Source organism: Peromyscus leucopus, chromosome 8b (genome assembly GCF_004664715.2).
Source record: "Peromyscus leucopus breed LL Stock chromosome 8b, UCI_PerLeu_2.1, whole genome shotgun sequence".
Taxonomy (NCBI): Eukaryota; Metazoa; Chordata; class Mammalia; order Rodentia; family Cricetidae; genus Peromyscus; species Peromyscus leucopus.
Window position 1 is genome coordinate 103684082 of NC_051086.1, and position 18456 is coordinate 103702537.

The window sequence follows — 18456 nt, forward strand, 5'->3', positions numbered from 1 at the left end:
TTCTAAGATTAATATAATCACAAAATAAGGCGTGTAAAAAAAAAATGCCTCATAACTGCCCTGCACTTACACAATGGCCTGCTTTGTCCTGACCTGGCTATCCAACACGGTGGCCACTAACCACAGGTGCCATTTGAATCAATACTACTCAATACATATAACTAAATGCTCAGCTGCTAGAATGCTTGTCTCATTTGCAGGAAGCCCTGGGTTCCATCCCTAACACCCAATACATAGGCAGAGTAGAAACGACGCTGCTGTAATCCCAGGAGGCTGAAGCAGGTTTGCGACTCCAAGGTCATCCTTGACTAGTGAGTTCAAAGTGAGCCTGGTCTACATGAGACCCAACTCTAAATAAATTAAATAAATAGATAAGGGTTCTTGGCTGGATATGCCATCTTTCGGAGGTTCATAGGCTTGTGGCATGAAACAGCACTGCTGGCCAGCACTGATCTGGACTGTTCTCCATGGCTGGAGTCCTGGAGACACACTGAACAGGCCCACTGATGTCTCAGTCATGGCATCAGCCAACCCTTGTGCCTTCCGGTGTGCAAGTGTGTGTATGTGTTTGCACACATATGTGGAAGCCAGGGCTCACCCTTGGGTGGCATGTGAATGGCTGTTCTCCCTACATGTCTGCGCACCACTTCAGGATCTGGTACCCACAGGGGGAGGGGGGGATGGGGAGAAGACCCCTGAAACTGAGTTACAGATGGTTGTGAACCACCATGTGGATGGTGAGAATTGAACCCCAGACCTCCAAAAAAGCAATCAACTGGTGCTCTTAAGCACGGAGCCTTTGCTCCAGAACCACCCTGCTTTGGTTGTTGTTGTTTGGTTGTTTAGTTTTGATTTAGTTTTAGACAGGGTCTCTGGCTGGCCAACTCTGCCTTGTGAGTGCTGGGGTCACAGGCACATGCCCTCACATGGCTCTGTACATGGTGCTGGGGCTGAGCTCGGGCCCCATGCTTGTGACTGATCGATCCATCACCTCCATCCCACCGTTTCTGAGTTGCTGGGAATCTCCATGCAGCATCACAGGCCACCCCAATGTGGTTGATTATGTGAGATATTGTGCAACCTAATAAACTTGCCTGAGGATCAGAGGACAGAGCCAGCCACTAGATTAGATATAGAGGTCAGGTAGTGGTGGCACACACCCTTAATCCTATCATTTGGGAAGCAGAGATCTGTCTGGATCTCTGTGTGTTCAAAGCCACACTGGAAACAGAGCCAGGCAGTAGTGGCACACATCTTTAATCCCAGTACTGGGAAGCACCCACACCTTTAATTCCAGGAAACAGAGAAAGGTATATAAGGCATGAGGGAACAGGAACTCACTCTCTTTAAGCTGAGGAGTTTGTAGAGGTAAGAACTAGTGGCTGGCTGTTCTGCTTCTCTGATCTTTCAGCTTTCACCCTGATATCTGGCTCTGGGTTTTTTATTAAAAGACCATCTAAGATTTGAATAACAGTTGATTCTTTTGCTTCGTGCTGCATGGCTGGGAGAAGCAGGGAGGGTGTCACAGACCCTGTGGGATGCAGACGACAGTTAGGAGCACTCACTAGTGGGGTCAGCCCATGGTCCTACACCGGAAGCTAGGCCCTGGCTATTTGCTCCTTCTCTCTGGCAGGTATGTGGGCCCCTTCCTTGTTTCCTTAGACATCTATGTATACTTTCCTCTTTCTCAAACTTGGGTTGTTTCTTAGGACACTTTCCATACAGGGCATTTGGACCTGGACAGAACAAGCTGAGTGTCTGTGGTTACTCTCCATCCTCGGTGCAAGGCCAGCTCACACGAGCTAGCCACCAGCTCACACGAGCTAGCCACACGCTCACACGAGCCAGCCACCAGCTCACACGAGCTAGCCACCAGCTCACACGAGCCAGCCACACGCTCACACGAGCTAGCCACCAGCTCACACGAGCCAGCCACACGCTCGCACCAGCTGGCTCTGCAGACTGGACCCATTCCTCTAGGGAGTAAAAGGTGGCACAATGTCCACTGACCGCAGAGTCATCTGCCACACCATCAGGGCTGAGGCTGTGTTTCTAGACACCTTGGAAGGGACAGAAGGATAGGGGGAGACTAAGGCCACCCGAACCCAAGCCCTGTGAGCCAAGTCCCAGGCATCCACTCTCAAGAAGGCCTTGAATCAGCAGGTTATGGGTTCCAGGCTATCACTGTGACATGGGAGGGGAATCAAGAGGGAGACCTCAGGGCTTGGTACGTGACTGGGCTTTCTGAGAAACCGGCCCTACCTGGCTATATGCCAGAGGCAGAAGATAAATGTAGACAGTCCAAGGGATCCTGACATGCTTTTAACCACTTGGGATTTCTGCCAGCTTCCCACCAAGTAATGCAATGGAGAGGGACATGACGCTGCCATGCCAGTCTGTCTTCCTCCTGGTCCATCCTATGCCAGGGACTCTGTCTGCACAGGTTATTCTTCAGTTCTGCCACCAGAGGGCACCCGTGAGCCAGATTACCTACCCTGCCCTGGCCTGGCCTCCCAGGGACTCAATTCCCTTGATTCCAGGAGCAGAACAAGAGGGTGCACTCAGGTCCTAGGAGCTGAGTTCCTGCCCGGTACCCAGGGCTCTGGATCTCATCCCCGACACTCTCTCTGCCCAGTACACAGGATCCGCTCTCCCACTGGGCCCCTCCACAGCTAAGGTTCTCAAGGCTGCTGCAAATACAAACTCCTTGGGGAGTTCAAAATGTAACAATGAACTAGACCTGGAGGCCCAGGCCTGTCATCCCAGCTACTCGGGAGCTGAGGCACGAGGATAACAAGTTCAAGGCTTGCCTGAACTACAGTGTGAGTTCAAAGTCAGGCTGGACCACTTAGCAAGAACTTATCTGAAAAAGTAAAAAAGAGTCTGACGGTGTATCTCAGTGGTGAGATCACCCTGAGTTCAACCCTCTGTGCTGCAAAAATGGGCCAGGGGCTGGGGGTGTAGCTTAGACGATAGAGTGCCTGCTAGCATGCACGAGGCCCTGGACTGGATCCCTAGCACAGAATAAACCCGGCATGGTCAGCACACAGTCATAATGCTAGCATTCGGAACGCAAGAGGATCAGAAGTCAAGGTTATCCTTAGCTACGCTCAAGGCCAGCCTGGGCTACATGAGACTCTGTCTCAGTAAACAAAGCATGATGTTCAGAGACCTCCCCGTAGAACCAAGGATTAAATTGTCTGGGTGAGGCTAGGGCATCAGGGGACTCCCAGGCTGGGCATGCTGGTCCTCAGAGTTCCTAGAAGCGATCAGAGGAACCAACACGGCACTGGACACAAGGAATAAAACAAACTGTGCTGGGAAACACAGATCCCAGGGCCCAACCACTTCCAGAATCTTCTGCTCAAGCAAAAGCTCCCATCATGTTCAGCAGCGGCTCACAGGTAGGGGTTGGGAAGCCACACCCTCGGCTGTGCTGTCCTGGAGAAATCTTTAAAAAGCGGGGCCTAGCACACGGGGGCGGGGCCTAGCACACGGGGCGTGTCCTGAGAAAGAATGACCGTAGTTCTCTCCGGACCTCTGGAGGATTTGTTATGAAAAAGCTAGCCAGCCCCTCTCTGTGAGCTGGCCTCCTATCTTTAAGGACCACTTTAGTATCACATGACTGAACCTCACTAGAGACCAGAGATGGACCTGCAGCTCCTCCACCAGGCTTGGGCTTTCGACCTGTAAAACGGTGACTTACATCCGCCTTTTATTTGTATTGTTTATTTTATGAATGCTTTGCCTGCATGTATATATGTGTACCATGTCTGTGCCTGGCACTCACAGAGGTTTAAAAAGGTCACCGGATTGCCTGGAGCTGGGGTTGTGAATGGTTGTGAGCCACCATATGGGTGCTGGGAACTGAATCTGGCCCGTTGTGAGAGTAACAAGCACCCTTAACTGCTGAGCCACCTCTCCAGCCCATTTTTACATGTGTGTATTTATTTATTTATATTTATTTATTTATTTTGGTTTTTCGAGACAGAGTTTCTCTGTGTAGCTTTGCGCCTTTCCTGGAGCTCACTTGGTAGCCCAGGCTGGCCTCGAACTCACAGAGATCCGCCTGGCTCTGCCTCCCGAGTGCTGGGATTAAAGGTGTGCGCCACCAACGCCCGGCTGTGTGTATTTATTTACATTGAAAATAAATGAGAGAGGGAGAGAGTGTGCACACCCGAGGTCAGAGGACAACTTTGGAGAGTTCTCTCCTTCCACCACGTAGGTTCTGGAGACTGAACTCAGGTCACCAAGCTTGGCAGTAAGAGCCTTCACCTGCTACGTCATCCCAAAGGCCCCGTCTTCCTTTCTTTATGAGTATTCAGCCTCAGGCATTTTGTTACAGCAACAGAAACTGGACTAACAATGAACGTCAGCCAAAATACACGGACACAGCATGAAGACTGAGTGTTTTGAACCTACCGGGCGCCACGGCAGACAGCAGGGACAGGCAGCGCTAAGGCAGCAGCCACACTGCTAAGGCATCATGGGGAGGGTAGGGGAGAAGGGAGCACTCCCAGAACCAGCCTCTGTAGGAGGTCAGCACCCAGCCTTGACCTCACACCAGCCAGCCCGAGGAGGAGTTCTGAGCTGCACCGCACCCCTGTGAGGCAGCTACTGTTCAGGTAGAGCCCACAGCCAGGAGTAAGGCCAGGGTCTGACGATGACTTGTGGGCTCCGAGGTCACTGCCCACTGCCAGCCAAAGGCCAGGCATGTAGCCTGAGGGTGAGATCCAGGCTCCAGGGAGAGGGCACAGAAGATGAAGGTGAGGGGTGGCCCTTCTGCCTGTGGGGAATGGAGGTGGCCCCTCAAAAGCCAGACGTAAGGGCACCCTGGAGCTGAGGCTCACAGTGGTCAGGAATAGGGCAGGCTTGGGGACACAAGAACCCAGAATTCTGAGAGCCACTGCACTTGAGGGCTCCAGTGAAGACATAAAGTGCATATTATGGTCTGTACCTTATAATGGGAGGCAGGGGCCCCCAGAAGATAAGCTTGCCCCAGGTCCATGCCAAGCAGGGAGCCACAGCTCAGTGACAGACTGTGCCCTGATTCCTGGATCCCAGTTCCTCCCAGGATGGGACAGCTGGACAGAGAGCAGGCTCGGCTCTGTCGGTCCTCAGCCACGGACTGTAGGCTACGGATAAGGCAAGGCCATTGCTATCTCAGCTTGGCACTAGGTGTAGCAACCCTGGAAAGCAACATTGCATTGCTGCTGTGGCACCACCAGGGGGCGCTCCCAAGTCCGCCCAGTGCGGGATTCTGAAGGTTTCTTGGTCAGATCCTGGCTCAGTGAACCTCAGCAGGTCTGGAATGCCCATTAAGGCTGACTGTTTCCTTCTATCAGAATTCTCAAATACCAAGATAAATGTTATCCATCCCTCTTAGGCGTTAGTGGACCGCGTCTTATCCAAGAGGTAAAATCAGAGTAGAATCCATTTCGAATTCCTAACCGCTGGAGCCAGCAAGGCACTGTGTCCCTCTGCTCTGCCCTCTGATGACAGGCGCATCACAGCATCTGTCATGATGGTGCTCCAGCCCTGGTGCCATCTCCATGAGGTTCCAGTCTGGCTGGCTGGTGACCTCCAGCAAGCCACTGACCCGTGAGCCTCCCTCCCTTCCCCAAATATAGGGGGCATCAGCAGGACCTTCTCACAGCATAGGCATGCATAATCCAGAGCCAACTGCTCCTAACGGCCCCATCCCTACAGCACTGATGTCCACCACAATCCCTGCTCACTCATGAGCTCAATCATTAACCACTACTCTCAGGCTAGCCCCAACCATCATTTATTATCTAAATCTAATGAGCTGCAGGCCTTGTCTGGGATACAGGAGACGCTGGAGTCAGCTGTGTTCACCCTTGCGTGTCCTGGGTTTGTGCAGTTACAAGATGCATGCACCTAGCTCTGAGGACCTGTAACAGTAACAGTAACCTGTAACAGTTTCCTCTGAGACTGAAACATTCCAAGCTCCTTTAACATTCCAAGGTAAACAACTCAAAATAGCTTCAGGAAGTCCCTGAAACTGACCAGATTCACTAGGCCCCTCCCTGCCAGAGTAAACAGCAAATGCTGAGAATCTGAGACTCACTGAGTAAAGCTGCAAAGAAGACTCAGAGGCCAGACCTGACAGAAGCGGAAACCAGCCGAGCTGCCTGGAAGAGGTTTAGACCAACTGAGGCACCTGAGAAGGATGCTCTCCAGCCTCTTGAGCTGCCTGCAGGCTGTGCAGCACTCCAGGTTCCCATCTTTGTGAGCTGTCACCCAGGCTGGGGTGGGCTTTGGGGATGCAGCTGTCTTTGAGTCGTTTCTGCTTCTGTAAGTAACCCCAATAAAACTCACTGGTTCACCAACATGGAGTCTGGTGATATTGGTACTTTGGTCTGTTGTGGGATCCCTATCTGGGGTGAATAGACATGTGTGTTGTGTCTCCCCAGGAAAAGTTTCGTCGAGCAACAGAACTCCAGAACCCTGAAGACAAGCCGGGCAGTGGTGGCGCACACCTTTCCCAGCACTGGGGAGACAGAGCCAGGCAGATCTCTGTGAGTTCATGGCCAGCCTGGTCTACAGAGCAAGATCCAGCACAGGAACCAAAACTACGCAGAGAAACCCTGTCTCAAAAACAAAAACAAACAAACAAAAAAGAACCCTGAAGACACTGGGTGACATGGTGACAGCACCCCCCCTTGGTCAGGAATATTACCGTGGGCTGCAAGGTAAGCCAGTCCTGCCTCCCGACTTCTGAAAGTATAGCATATGTCATTCAGTCCATCATCAGCCAATTAGTCCAGGCACCCCAGCTTCCCATGAAGGTGTGAGTGAATGCCACAAACACTCTTTCGTCAAACACCCAGGACTGTTTCTACCTCTGCAGCTGGCAATAGGGAGGAACCTCAGCGGGCCAGGCCATGTGTCAGCTGGGCACAGGACACAGTGCGGACAAAAGGGACCAGGCGACAGCCCATGAACTCACGCACAGCACCACCCAGGCTCACCAGCATGAGTGTGCCTGGGGGTTGAGACACAGAAAAGTCCTGGCATGAGAACAGAAAAGTCCAAAGATCCTGGGAGTGGGACCTTGGTCAGAGGCTATCATAACCAAGCAGCAGTTCTGGGCGAGTGAGATCATGGAAGAGGAAGAGTCAAGAGGATAGGTAAGATGGACACAGAGACACACTGTGTATCTTTCTCAGTCACCAAGTGGTGGTCCTAAGCCTGAGCCTGGACCCTGTCGACCGGGCAGGAGGCGTGATAAAGCCCGCACTTACTGCAACCCAGGGCAGATCTCGGCCTCTGAATCAGGAACTCACCTGCCCTCGCTCTCCAGGAATGCAGAGCTGTTCCCCTCCGCAAGGGCCGCACTGATGGGCGAGAGGCAGAATGGTGAAGAGAAGGCGTCAGAGTCAGAGTCGAAGGAGCTATCCCTGCTCACGCCATCAGCCAAAGACAACTCCAGGGAGCCCTCTTCCTCCACGGCCTCAGGCCGTGGCTCCCGGCCATCCTCTGTCCCATCCTGTGAGCTGACTGCAGACAGGATTCCAGAGTCACTGTGGACAGGCTGTGACGTGGGCAGGGGCCCATCCACCTCTGGGCCCTGGGCCAGCTTTTCCCCATCTTCGGATGTAGGGCTGATGTGCACAGTATCCTGGGTGTTCTGGACCACCACCAGGATGTCCTCGTCTTTGGGAATCAGGGGAGGCCTTGGCTCTGTGGGAGAGGGTTGGTAGGGGGCTCCCAGGCTTGTGGTGCGCCGCCGCCGAGGGCGGGGTGCCTTGCGCACGGGGGAGCTCTCGGGGGTGATGTAGCGTAGGGCCTCCTCGTCCTGCCTCTGGATGCGAGAGTTGGGGACCCACGCCAGGATGAGGGTCGCCCCCAGTAGCTCATCTTTCTCCATGTACAGGCACAGGTACCCTGTGGGGAGTTGCAGGGCAGGCAATCAGGGGGCTGGGCAGGTGGTATCCTAGCTACAAGATCAGCTCTAGGAGGAGAGAGGCAGATGGGCAACCCAATCTTACATCATGACAAGAACAGATCCAAGATGGGCATGTGGGTAGCCTCTGGGCCTCCTTAGCCATGGCATTCCTGGTTTGTCTTTTTAAATGCAGTTTTTGAGGAAGGGATCACTCTTAAGGTTGTTTGTTCATCCATACCCAGCTCCTTGAGGGGGAGAGGGTGGCATCTCCCAACACAGCCCCGGCTGTTCAGAGCTATCCCAATTCGTGGGCTACAACACACCATCCCCAGCTTCCCTGATTCTGTGATTCAAAGCCCTTTATGCAACGGCCAACAACATCAACCACATACATCCCTGGGGACTCAAACTCCAGCCAAATCTCCTTGGCACACTTCTGTGTTTGGCAGAGGTTGGGAAAATCAGCTAGCTGTTCATAACAGTCGCATGAGGAGGAGGCTGTTCCCACACCCTTGTCACAAGCCTTTGGGATAAAGATGAGACCCCCCTGAGACATCCTTGATCTTCTGTCACAACACCACAAATCATGCACAGGACTCCCCAAGGTAGCTGTTGTTTCAGACTCATGAGTGAGTGAACCCTGCAACTCCTGAACTCAGCCTAAAACTCTACCATGTCCCTAGGCTGCTGGGCTGGGGTCTAGTCTCACTGGACCAGCTGGGACCTCACCAGAGAGGAGCCCATGTGCACACCCCCAGGAGTGCCTCGACCACTGAGCAGAGCTCATTCTCCTCAAGCCCACTTAAAATGTCTTTACCGAACCTCAGCTCCGCTTCACAAAGGAGTTCTGAAGTTGGCTTTACCAAAGCAAAGATCCCACATTGTCCTAAGATGAGGCCCCTTAAAGTCCAAGGCAACTCCTAGGGTGGCAGAAGGCCACAGTGGGAGCTGTGTCTCCCAGAACACTGACTGAAGAGAAGGCTCCATTCCTAGAGACCACAAGTGTCCCAAGAATGGCCACAGGTGACACAAAGGTCCAACAGTGTCTAGAAAGTTTCCAGAGTGTTGGTCCTTGATTCCTCAAATTGCAGAGTCCAGGGGAGGGCAAACAAAAAATGGGAATCCTTGGGAATCCTTCACCTGGTCCCTCAGGCCTTGGGCCTCCCCTCCCTGCCTTGGGGTACCTGACCCTCATCTCACCTGGGTGGTGCTCCCCAGGGCCCTGCAGTCCCTCAGGTGCGTGCACACACACATTGTTCTTGGAGTAGATGATCTCTCCATCCAGGATGGAGGGGGACCCAACGCTGCCCCCCGTGGTGAGGGTCAGGAGGTCCGAGGCCTTGGAGGAAGCCCTGCGAAGGAGGCGGCCCAGAGACATGGCTGAGCGCACGTTTCCATTCTCCGCGCACTTCGGCCCAGACAGGGCTCGTCAAGACCTGCAGGGGAGAAGAGAGGAGATGTACCGGAGGTCAAGGTCAAGGACATGTGCTGGATATCAAGCTGCATGCTGCCCAGTACCCTCAGAATTCCAGTGGCTTCTGGATCGCGCTGGCACAAGTTATCACGCAGAGCATGTGGGGCCATGCTGTGCAGCATCCCTGAGCTCAGCCTACCACAGGCCACCGGCATCTCTCCACAGTTTTAAGCCTTACATCTTACATTACTTAGGGAGCTGCATCAGCAGCAGGCTTGGCTACCAACAGCCCTCAACTGTTTCTGAAAACCAAAGCGGGGTGGGAGAGGAGGAGGAGGAAGAGAAAGGAAAATGAAGGAAGAGGAGTTAAAGGAGGAAGAGGAGGAAAGAAAAGGAAGAAGAGGAGAAAGGTACCATTTCTCTGGCCCAGAAACTGCACAAGCCACATAAACAATGTAATACTTTGTAGCAGCCATGTTTGAAAAGAGGAAAAGAAACTATTGAAATTAATAAGTCACAAAATCTCAAATATTTTTAACGAATCACTAAAATGAAAAAACCAGTAATGAGACATTTTACATTCTTCAGATTTTGTGAAGTCTGGTGTGTTGCTGCAGCTGTCCCTGCCTGCCACCTGGGGTGCCTAGAGCTACCGTGGCTGTGGCTGTGGCCTCCACAGTGGCTGCAGAGGCATGCACAGATTCCTTCGGTGCCTTTCATCTCCATATTGCTTAGGGAGTTGCATCAGCACCAGGCTTGGCTGCCAACAACCCTCAGCTGCTTCCGAAAACCAAAAACATCCTCACGTGACACTGTTTAGCCACACCGAGGATAATCAAAAGAATGTGCCGGAAGCTTGGGAGGAGATTCCAAAAGCCAGGCTGTGGCTGTGCGATGCATCCCACTGCTGTTCGCCCAACAAGAACACAGGTTCCCAGCAGTCAGAGCAACATGGGAGGAGAAAACACAGACCACAGGGAGGCCTTCCTTCTCCTGTGTGGACTCCTGCTGCTCCCTGCCAGGATGGCTGGGTGTGCCGGCAACCTCCCTCCTGGAATGTTCTGAGAGGCCTGGCTGCTTCTGGACAAGCCAGGGCAAATCTGCTCCACATTAGCCAGGGCCATTTACTCTGGTAAGACAATTCTTATTTTCAAAATGTATTTGCTTTTTACCTCTTTCATCTAAATTAAACCTGCTGCCTGAAGTCTGTTTTCCATCACACTGGATAGAGGGACCCTCAGTCTGTTTCCAACTATAAAACTCCTTTTCACACTGGGCGAGGTAACATCTGCTTGTAGTTTTTGAATCTGCAAGGCCGAGGTAGGAAGATTATGAGTTCGAGGACAGCCTAGGGCTATATACCACCACCTTGTCAGGGTGGTGGTGGGCAACTCCAAGGCTCAGCAGGTAAAGGCACTTGCTGCCAAGCCTGATGACCTAAGTTTGATCCCTGGGACCCACATGGTAGAGAGGATTGACTCCCAAAATTTGTCCTCTGACCTCCACTCACCCACCATTGTATATGCACATGCACATACATAAATGTGATAAAACTTTTTATAAAATGTCTGAGCTAGCCGGGCGGTGATGACACACGCCTTTAATCCCAGCACTTGGGAGGCAGAGCCAGGTGGATCTCTGTGAATTTGAGGCCAGCCTGGTCTACAGAGAGAGATGCAGGACAGGCACCAAAACTACACAGAGAAACCCTGTCTCGAAAATCGAAAACAAAAAACTAGAAGGGCTGGAGAGATGGCTCAGAGGGTAAGAGCTCTTCCAGAGGTCCTGAGTTCAATTCCCAGCAACCACATGGAGGTTCACAACCATCTGTAATGAGATCTGGCACCCTCTTCTGTGTACATAATAAATAAATAAATAAATCTTTAAAAAAAAAATGTCTGGGCTAGGATGTCTGAGTGGTAGAACACTTGCCTAGCAAGTACAAATTCTAGTTTGATCTCCAGCACTGGGGAAGAAAAAAAGTCTAAGGAAGTTATGATGGGCTGGGATGTGGCTCAGTTGGTAGATGGGGGTGTGGCTCAGTGGGTAGATGGGGGTGTGGCTTAGTTGGTAGATGGGGGTGTGGCTCAGTGGGTAGATGGTGTGGCTCAGTGGGTAGATGGGGGTGTGGCTCAGTGGGTAGATGGGGGTGTGGCTCAGTGGGTAGATGGGGGTGTGGCTCAGTGGGTAGATGGGAGTGTGGCTCAGTGGGTAGATGGGGGTGGGGCTCAGTGGGTAGATGGGGGTGTGGCTCAGTGGGTAGATGGGGGTGTGGCTCAGTGGGTAGATGGGGGTGGGGCTCAGTGGGTAGATGGGGGTGGGGCTCAGTGGGTAGATGGGGGTGTGGCTCAGTGGGTAGATGGGGGTGTGGCTCAGTGGGTAGAGTGCCCACCTAATGTACACAAAGCCCTGGGCTGCATAAACCTTTGTGTGGTATAGTGCAAGCCTGAAATCCCAGCAATTACTTGGGAGGTGGAGGCAGAAAGATGTGAAGTTCAAGATCAGAGTTTAAGGCTAACCCGGGATATGTGAGACCATGTCTCCAAAACAGGAAAAGAAGAAGAGGAGGAGCAAGAGACAGAGGGAGGAAGGAAGTTATGAAAGATATATGAAGAACACATCCCCTTAAATAACATGATCCAAACTATGTTTGCATCTTCTATGTCCAGTCTAAAAATACAGAAATTTCAAAATGTAAAACCCACCCACCGGAACATTATCTTTCTTTTGGTTACATTACAAGCACACTTCCCTAGTGTTGTGGGTTGAACACACGCTTGTGTTTCATGTGTTATGGTCCTAACTCCCATCTCGGCGTTCAATGTTATCTGAACAGGAAATCAAGCTATCGGATCACTGGTGTTCAATCCAGGATGTGTAATGCTGTCATAAAAAGAAAGAATATGGAGGCAGACCCACCTTCATAGCCATATAGCTTGGAAGACAGCCACCTACAGGCCTGGAAGATGGGCCAAGGGGTCATTTCCCTCATGGCCTCAGAAGGAATGAACTGGCCAGTACCTTGGCCTTGTGCTTCTGGCTTCTAAAGCTATGAAGGAACAAGTGTTTAATGTCCACGGGCTCTGTGGTAGTTGGAATGTATTTGGCCCCCACAAGCTGATAAGGAGTGTGGCACTATTAGGAGGTGTAGCTTTGTTGGAGTGGATGTGGACTTGTTGGAGGAAGTGTGTCACTGTGGGGGTGGGCTCTGAGGTCTCCTTTGCTCAAGCTTCACTTAGTGTGACACTCCATTCACTTCCTGTTGCCCCTGATCAAGATGTAGAACTCTAGCTCCTTCTCCAGCATCATGTCTGCCTGCACACTGTGTGGCACCATGATGGGAATGGACTGAACCTCTGAAGTGTAAGCCACTCCATCAAATGTCTTCCTTTATAAGAGTTGCCGTGGTCATGTTGTCTCTTTGCAGCAAGAGAAACCCAAACTAAGACATGCTCATTCTGAGTGAATGCCTTATGGAAGCCTGGGACTGTTAACACAGTTAGAAGCTGGGAATGCCAAACTCTGCCTCATGTGTACAGCTGGGGATCACCCCCAGGGCCTTGTGTGTGCCGCTGGGGATCACACCGCATGTGTGCTGTCGGGGATCACGCCAGGGCCTCATGCACACAGGGCACACGACTCTGCCACTTAGCTGTCATCTCCAGCCCTCATGTCCAGGCCAGGCTGGCCCTGAACTCAAGTTCTTCCTGCCTCAGTGTCCTGGCTAGTTTTTGTCACCTTGACACAAGCTAGAGACAGCTGGGAAGAAAGACCCTCAACTGAGAAAATGCCTCCATCAGATTGGCCTGTAGGCAAGTCTGTGGGCGCACTTTCTTGATTAATGATTCGTGTGTGAGGGCCCAGCCCACTGCGGGCAGTGCCATCCCTGGCAGGTGGTCCTGGGTTGTGTAAGAAAGCAAACAGGGCAAGTGGCAGCAGCGCCCCACGGCTTCCAGGTTCCTGGGTGAGTCGCAGTCCTGACTTTGGCAGGGATGTGGAAGTGCTGCTTTTGATCACGCTCTTTGTCACAGCCATAGAAAGCTAACTGGGACACACAGAACAGGGACAGCAGGCATGTGCCACCACACCGGCAATTACAATAGCTACTCTGAAGAACCTCAGTCTCAGCATTTCCTGTGATTCCTCTGACTTCTTTTCTCGTTCCCAGAATTCTTCCCCAGCCACAAATCCACCACACGGTTCATCTTTTATCTTGCTTTTCTTACGGGTTTAGTTTTCAAGAAACCACCATTGATCTTTCAGAAAGCCTGCCACAGCATGGGCGTCTATCTGGGAAAGCCTGAAAGTTGACTGTCAGCCGGTCCAGAGTGAGCACGCATACTGGCTTTATTACTGTCAATGTTTTAATCGGTACATGATAAAAACAGGAAAATCAATGATAACGTCATAGTGCTGGGATGTTTGGGGCCCTTAGCTGTGGTCTGGAGACCCTACATATTCACCGTTCTCTTTGGCATCCTTCAGACATGTCTATGCTGTACACCTGAGGAACGCGTGTGTGTGTGTGTGTGTGTGTGTGTGTGTGTGCATTCACACACAGGATCCATGCATCTCACCACCAGCATGTTCCAATGGTGCAGGTCACCACAGGCACAGTTCAGTGAGGAGCAGGTGGCGGCGTCCACTAACCTCTCCATGTTGTCATTGTCACCATGAATGAAGAGCATGACAACACACAGCCCCACCCCCAGTGAGAAACAACGGGACTCTCTGTGGGGACTGATACCCGGACTCCAGATTTTCTCCCCAGGCACTGGCTGGCATGGCATCTGGGCCTTCGCCTTCTGGGCCTAGCAGTTCTGGGCCCCCAAAACCACAGCTTGTTTCTGAGGCCTTAAGAGTAAACCTCCAGTGAGCAACCTCCCACGGGCCCAGTCCCTAGGACTTCGCCAGGGAATCTCAGGCACGCCCTGCTTTTGCTGCTGTGAGGGGCAGCAAATGCTGTCTAGAACCTGAGCTCCATCCCAGGGCTCTTCCCTGTCCAGCCAGGGCCAGAGCTGCCCATAGACCCACGGAAGGGGTGGGCCGAGGCGGGGCTTGCTCCCTTGCTCTAGTGGGCGTCCCTCCCCAACTCCCAGCTCACACCAAAGCTTCCTGCTCTGTGGTGACGGCTCCACCCGCTGCCACCTTGTGGTGAGGAGGGCTAGTGGGATGCACACCAGCCAGCAGAGCCCCAGGTCCTGATTTGGGTGCTGGCTCTAGGGACAGTGACTTCCTGCTCAGGGCCCGTAAGCCATCCTGAGCCCCAGCTGGGGAAAACTGATGGCAGGAAGGGCAGAGAATCCCAGGGCACCCCCAGGGAAATGAGGGCTGAGCAGGGAGAGGCAAAACTCAGCAGCCTGGGTGGCCAGCACCACCCAGGGGCCAGGCTAGAAAGGAGTATGGCAGTCACAATCAAGGCTGCGGGCGGGGCTCTCCACCCTCTAGCTGTCTGCGGGGAGCTTCAAGACATAGATGTGAGGTGCACACATACATAGATGTGAGGCCACATACACCGGAGGCACACGTGTGCTGCCTGCCACATACACCACGCCCTCAAGGGCTGTTACCAGCTCTGCTCCGTTCTCCAGCTGCACAAATAATGACACATCAGCCGTGCGGGTTTCCAGCTCCATCTCAGAATGCTTGCTGACATTATCAGCTTGAAGAGTGGGGGCTGGGTGGCTCCGGGCTGCAGAAGCCTCCCCCACCCGGCAGCCCAGTGCTCATCTGTGCCCAGACAGCACTGGATTTTCAGAGCGTGCATTCCTGGGTCGTTCCCTAGCACGCTGTGGGCTCTGTAGGGTGCTGGGGCAGCTAGACAACCACATCCCACAGTGCCACTCTCCCTGCCCAGCTCTGGCTCTGGCCACAGTCCCTACTGGCCTGATCGTGGCAAACCCTGCCTGTCCCATAACCAGGACTTAGCTGAGTAGCTATCCTCTATTGTTCCTTGGTGTGTGTCGTACCCACCCCTCCAAGCCAAGTCTGTAATGTGACAGGCTCCTCTATGAAACCAAAGAAGCAGGTGCAGAGAACAGCCTCAGGTCTCTTGAGGACCCGAGGCACCTGTGATCTGGAGGCCCTCTTTGAAAGCCTGGACCCCGTCAGTAACTGAATCGTCCCCTTGAAGGCCAAGGTCAAGTCACCCTGGATCCCCACCAAGTCCTTCTTCAGGATGTGGCTGCTCCCTGCTGAAGGGCACTCACAGAGCTGCGCTTCCTACTAAGCAGCAGCTGCTCTGGGGGACATCCCAAGTCAAGTGGGGGAGTCAAGTGGACCCTCCCGCCCACTTGCCTTTACCGTCATCGTAGAGAGGCCACTCCAGCCTACGGGCAACGGGTTCTGCTTTGATACAGCCCCATCCCTCCTCACCCAAGTCCACCAGCCTGAACTAGCCAGCCCACAGGCTCCACCAGCATCCTGTGCGCTGGCCTCTTATCCCATTTGTCATGGGGAAGCCTGCCAGACGGCAGCAAGGCAAGGACATGGCAGTGGACCAGCAGCGGGAGTCAGGGCGGGCTGCCACACAGCCTCTCACCACTTCCCCTGGGCTCCTTCCCATAGCGTGTGTCCCCACTTCACGTGCACAGGGGTGCTGGAAGATTCCACAGGGAGTCCCCCAGGGAGACGTGAAGTTAGGAGTGAGGTCTGATGTCATCGCAAGAGGGCAATGCCAGGGGCTCCACGCAGGCCAAATGGCCCAAGGGCAGAAAAACAGAGAGGAGCATGGGAAGGGAGAGAGAGACCCACTAGGGGCCTGGCACCTGTGCTGAGCCTACAGGAGGGACCCGCAAGTCAGGGAGCTGGCTGGAAGGGATCCCAGCAAGGAACAGGTGCAAGGAGGGAGGAGCAGGTGGGGAAGCAGGTGGGACTCGGGCTTTAGCATGGGACCAATGCTGTAGTGACCTCTCAACACTGAGAACGAGCTTAACACCAGAGACTTAAGCTTAGAAATGGTTAAGGAGGTAAATTCTGTTAGCTAATCTACTATTACAAAACAAAAACAAAAACAAAAACTTGCAAGCATGGTTGGGGGGTTTTATACAAGTACAAACAGTTCTTTCTGGATGTCCTGACTTTTCTATAAACCTAAAATTGTTTTACACACACACACACACACACACACACACACACACACACACACACAGAGTTTAGGCCTGGGAGATGGCTCACTGGGTAAAGGTGTTTGTTGCCCAATCTCGACACCCTACGTTCAGATCCTGAAACTCATTTAAGAGGACAAGAAAAGAATCTCCCAGAACTCTTGGGGTGTGCAAAGCAACAGACACAGGAGGCGTCCTGCCTCGGGCGGTGAAGGTGAGACCAACACTGGAGTGTCCTCTGACGGCCGCACACATGCACAGCATATGTGCCCTCACACGTGAGCACACGTACATCATGCACACACGTACAAACATCATTTTTGTGCCACACCAGAAGCCTGAACGTGGATGCCCACAGCAGCTCGATTCATCCAGAACTACGAAGAGCCGGGTGGACAAACTCAGATCCCTCCAAGCGACTGTTGCGAATGCATGAAGGAGCAGTCGGGCTCCATCGCGGTGAAGGAAGCCAGTCCTAAGAGACTACTCAGTTCCAGCACCAGGCTCAGCACCCCTAATCCCAAACTCTAAGTTCCAAATCCTCTACATACCCATGTGACATGACAAGTAGAAATTCCCACAGCTAACCACATGAGTGGCAGGCAAAAGACAGGTGTGCTAAGACACTAGAAACCCATCTCATGTGCATAAGGTGTGCATATGAAATGTCACACATCATACATAATTTTTAAGTACAATAGAAGAAGACACCCAACACTGATTTCTCCCAATGTACATGCATAGGCGAACATGCCTACATACAGAAGAATACACACACACACACACACACACACACACACACACACACACACACACGTGCATACACACAGGCAAAAACAAAAGGCTATGCCCTGTGTTTGTTTGGTGTTTGGTTTTTTTTTTTTTTTTTTTTTTTTCTTTTGTCAACTTGACACAAGCTAGCCTTATCTGGGAAGAGGAGTGCCAATCCATCAACTGCCCGGTAGGTGAGTCTGTGGAGCATTTTCTTGATTGCTAAATGTGTGTGAGAGACTTCGCACACGCCCATGTGTACATGCATTTATGGCTGTGGGTGGGTGGGTGGGCACATGCCCCTGTCCAAGTGTGGAGCTCAGAGGACAACCTCAGGTATTAGGTCTCCACCTTCTCCCTTGTTTGAGGTCTCTTGTTCACTGCTGCATACTCCAGGCTAGGCAGCCAGAACTTCCGGGATTCCTGTCTCTGAGAGGATTACAGAGGATGCTACCACACTCAGCTTTCATGTGGATTCTGGGATCCAAATGCTTCCATAGCAAGCACCTTACCCTTGAGCTACCTCCCCAGCCCCCAACATTGATTGATTGGTCAGCTGCTTGGTTGAGATAGGGTCGTATTATGCAAGCCCTAGGTAGCCTGGAACTTGTTATATAGACCAGGTTGGCCTCGAACTCACAGAGATTCAAGGCAGATCCTTGACAACAATGAGCACCTTGCTTCCTAAATATGTTCCTGTGATGCCTATTCTTTAAAATGCTTATGCCCACCAGGCGGTGGTGGCGCACACCTTTAATCCCAGCAGTTGGGAGGCAGAGGCAGGTGGATCTCTGTGAGTTCAAGGCCAGCCAGATCTACAGAGTGAGTTCCAGGACAGCCAGAGCTACACAGATAGAGACACCCTATCTCAAAAAACAAAACAACAACAAAAAAACACCACCACCCCCCCCAAAAAAAACTTATACCATGTCGGTACTGATGATTTTAGAGCACACGCTCCCATGTGCCAGCCAGACATCTCCAAATTCCCTCTGAGCTGCACCCACCACCCCCACAGTGTCCTGACACCTCGCTTCTATTGACAAAGGGGCCATCAACGCCAGCCTGACAGCTGGCACAAAGAGATGGAGAGAAGCCAGGTCCAGACTCCAGCCAGCTCGGGGCTCACGGGCAAACAGCCATGCTGACGGCTTTGAAGGGCGCGGTACGAACACACAAGGCTGTTTTCCACTTGTGACTGAGGATGCCCCAGCCACACCTGTGCTGGTCTAGGTCACCAGTGCCAGCCAACC

The 18456-nt window shown here is 52.6% G+C and overlaps 1 protein-coding gene across 2 annotated transcripts in view; it reads right to left on the reverse strand.

The window, feature by feature from the left end:
* Positions 1-18456, reverse strand: part of Tbc1d16 (TBC1 domain family member 16) — an 83627-nt gene that overhangs the window by 58076 nt on the left and 7095 nt on the right. For both annotated transcript variants that reach the window (XM_028862459.2, XM_028862458.2), the window contains exons 2-3: positions 9113-9348; positions 7311-7911 (exon numbers count right to left, since the gene is read on the reverse strand). In XM_028862459.2, coding sequence (XP_028718292.1) covers positions 7311-7911; positions 9113-9290 — 779 coding nt within the window. In that variant the 5' untranslated portion in view covers positions 9291-9348. The remainder of the gene's footprint in view (positions 1-7310; positions 7912-9112; positions 9349-18456) is intronic.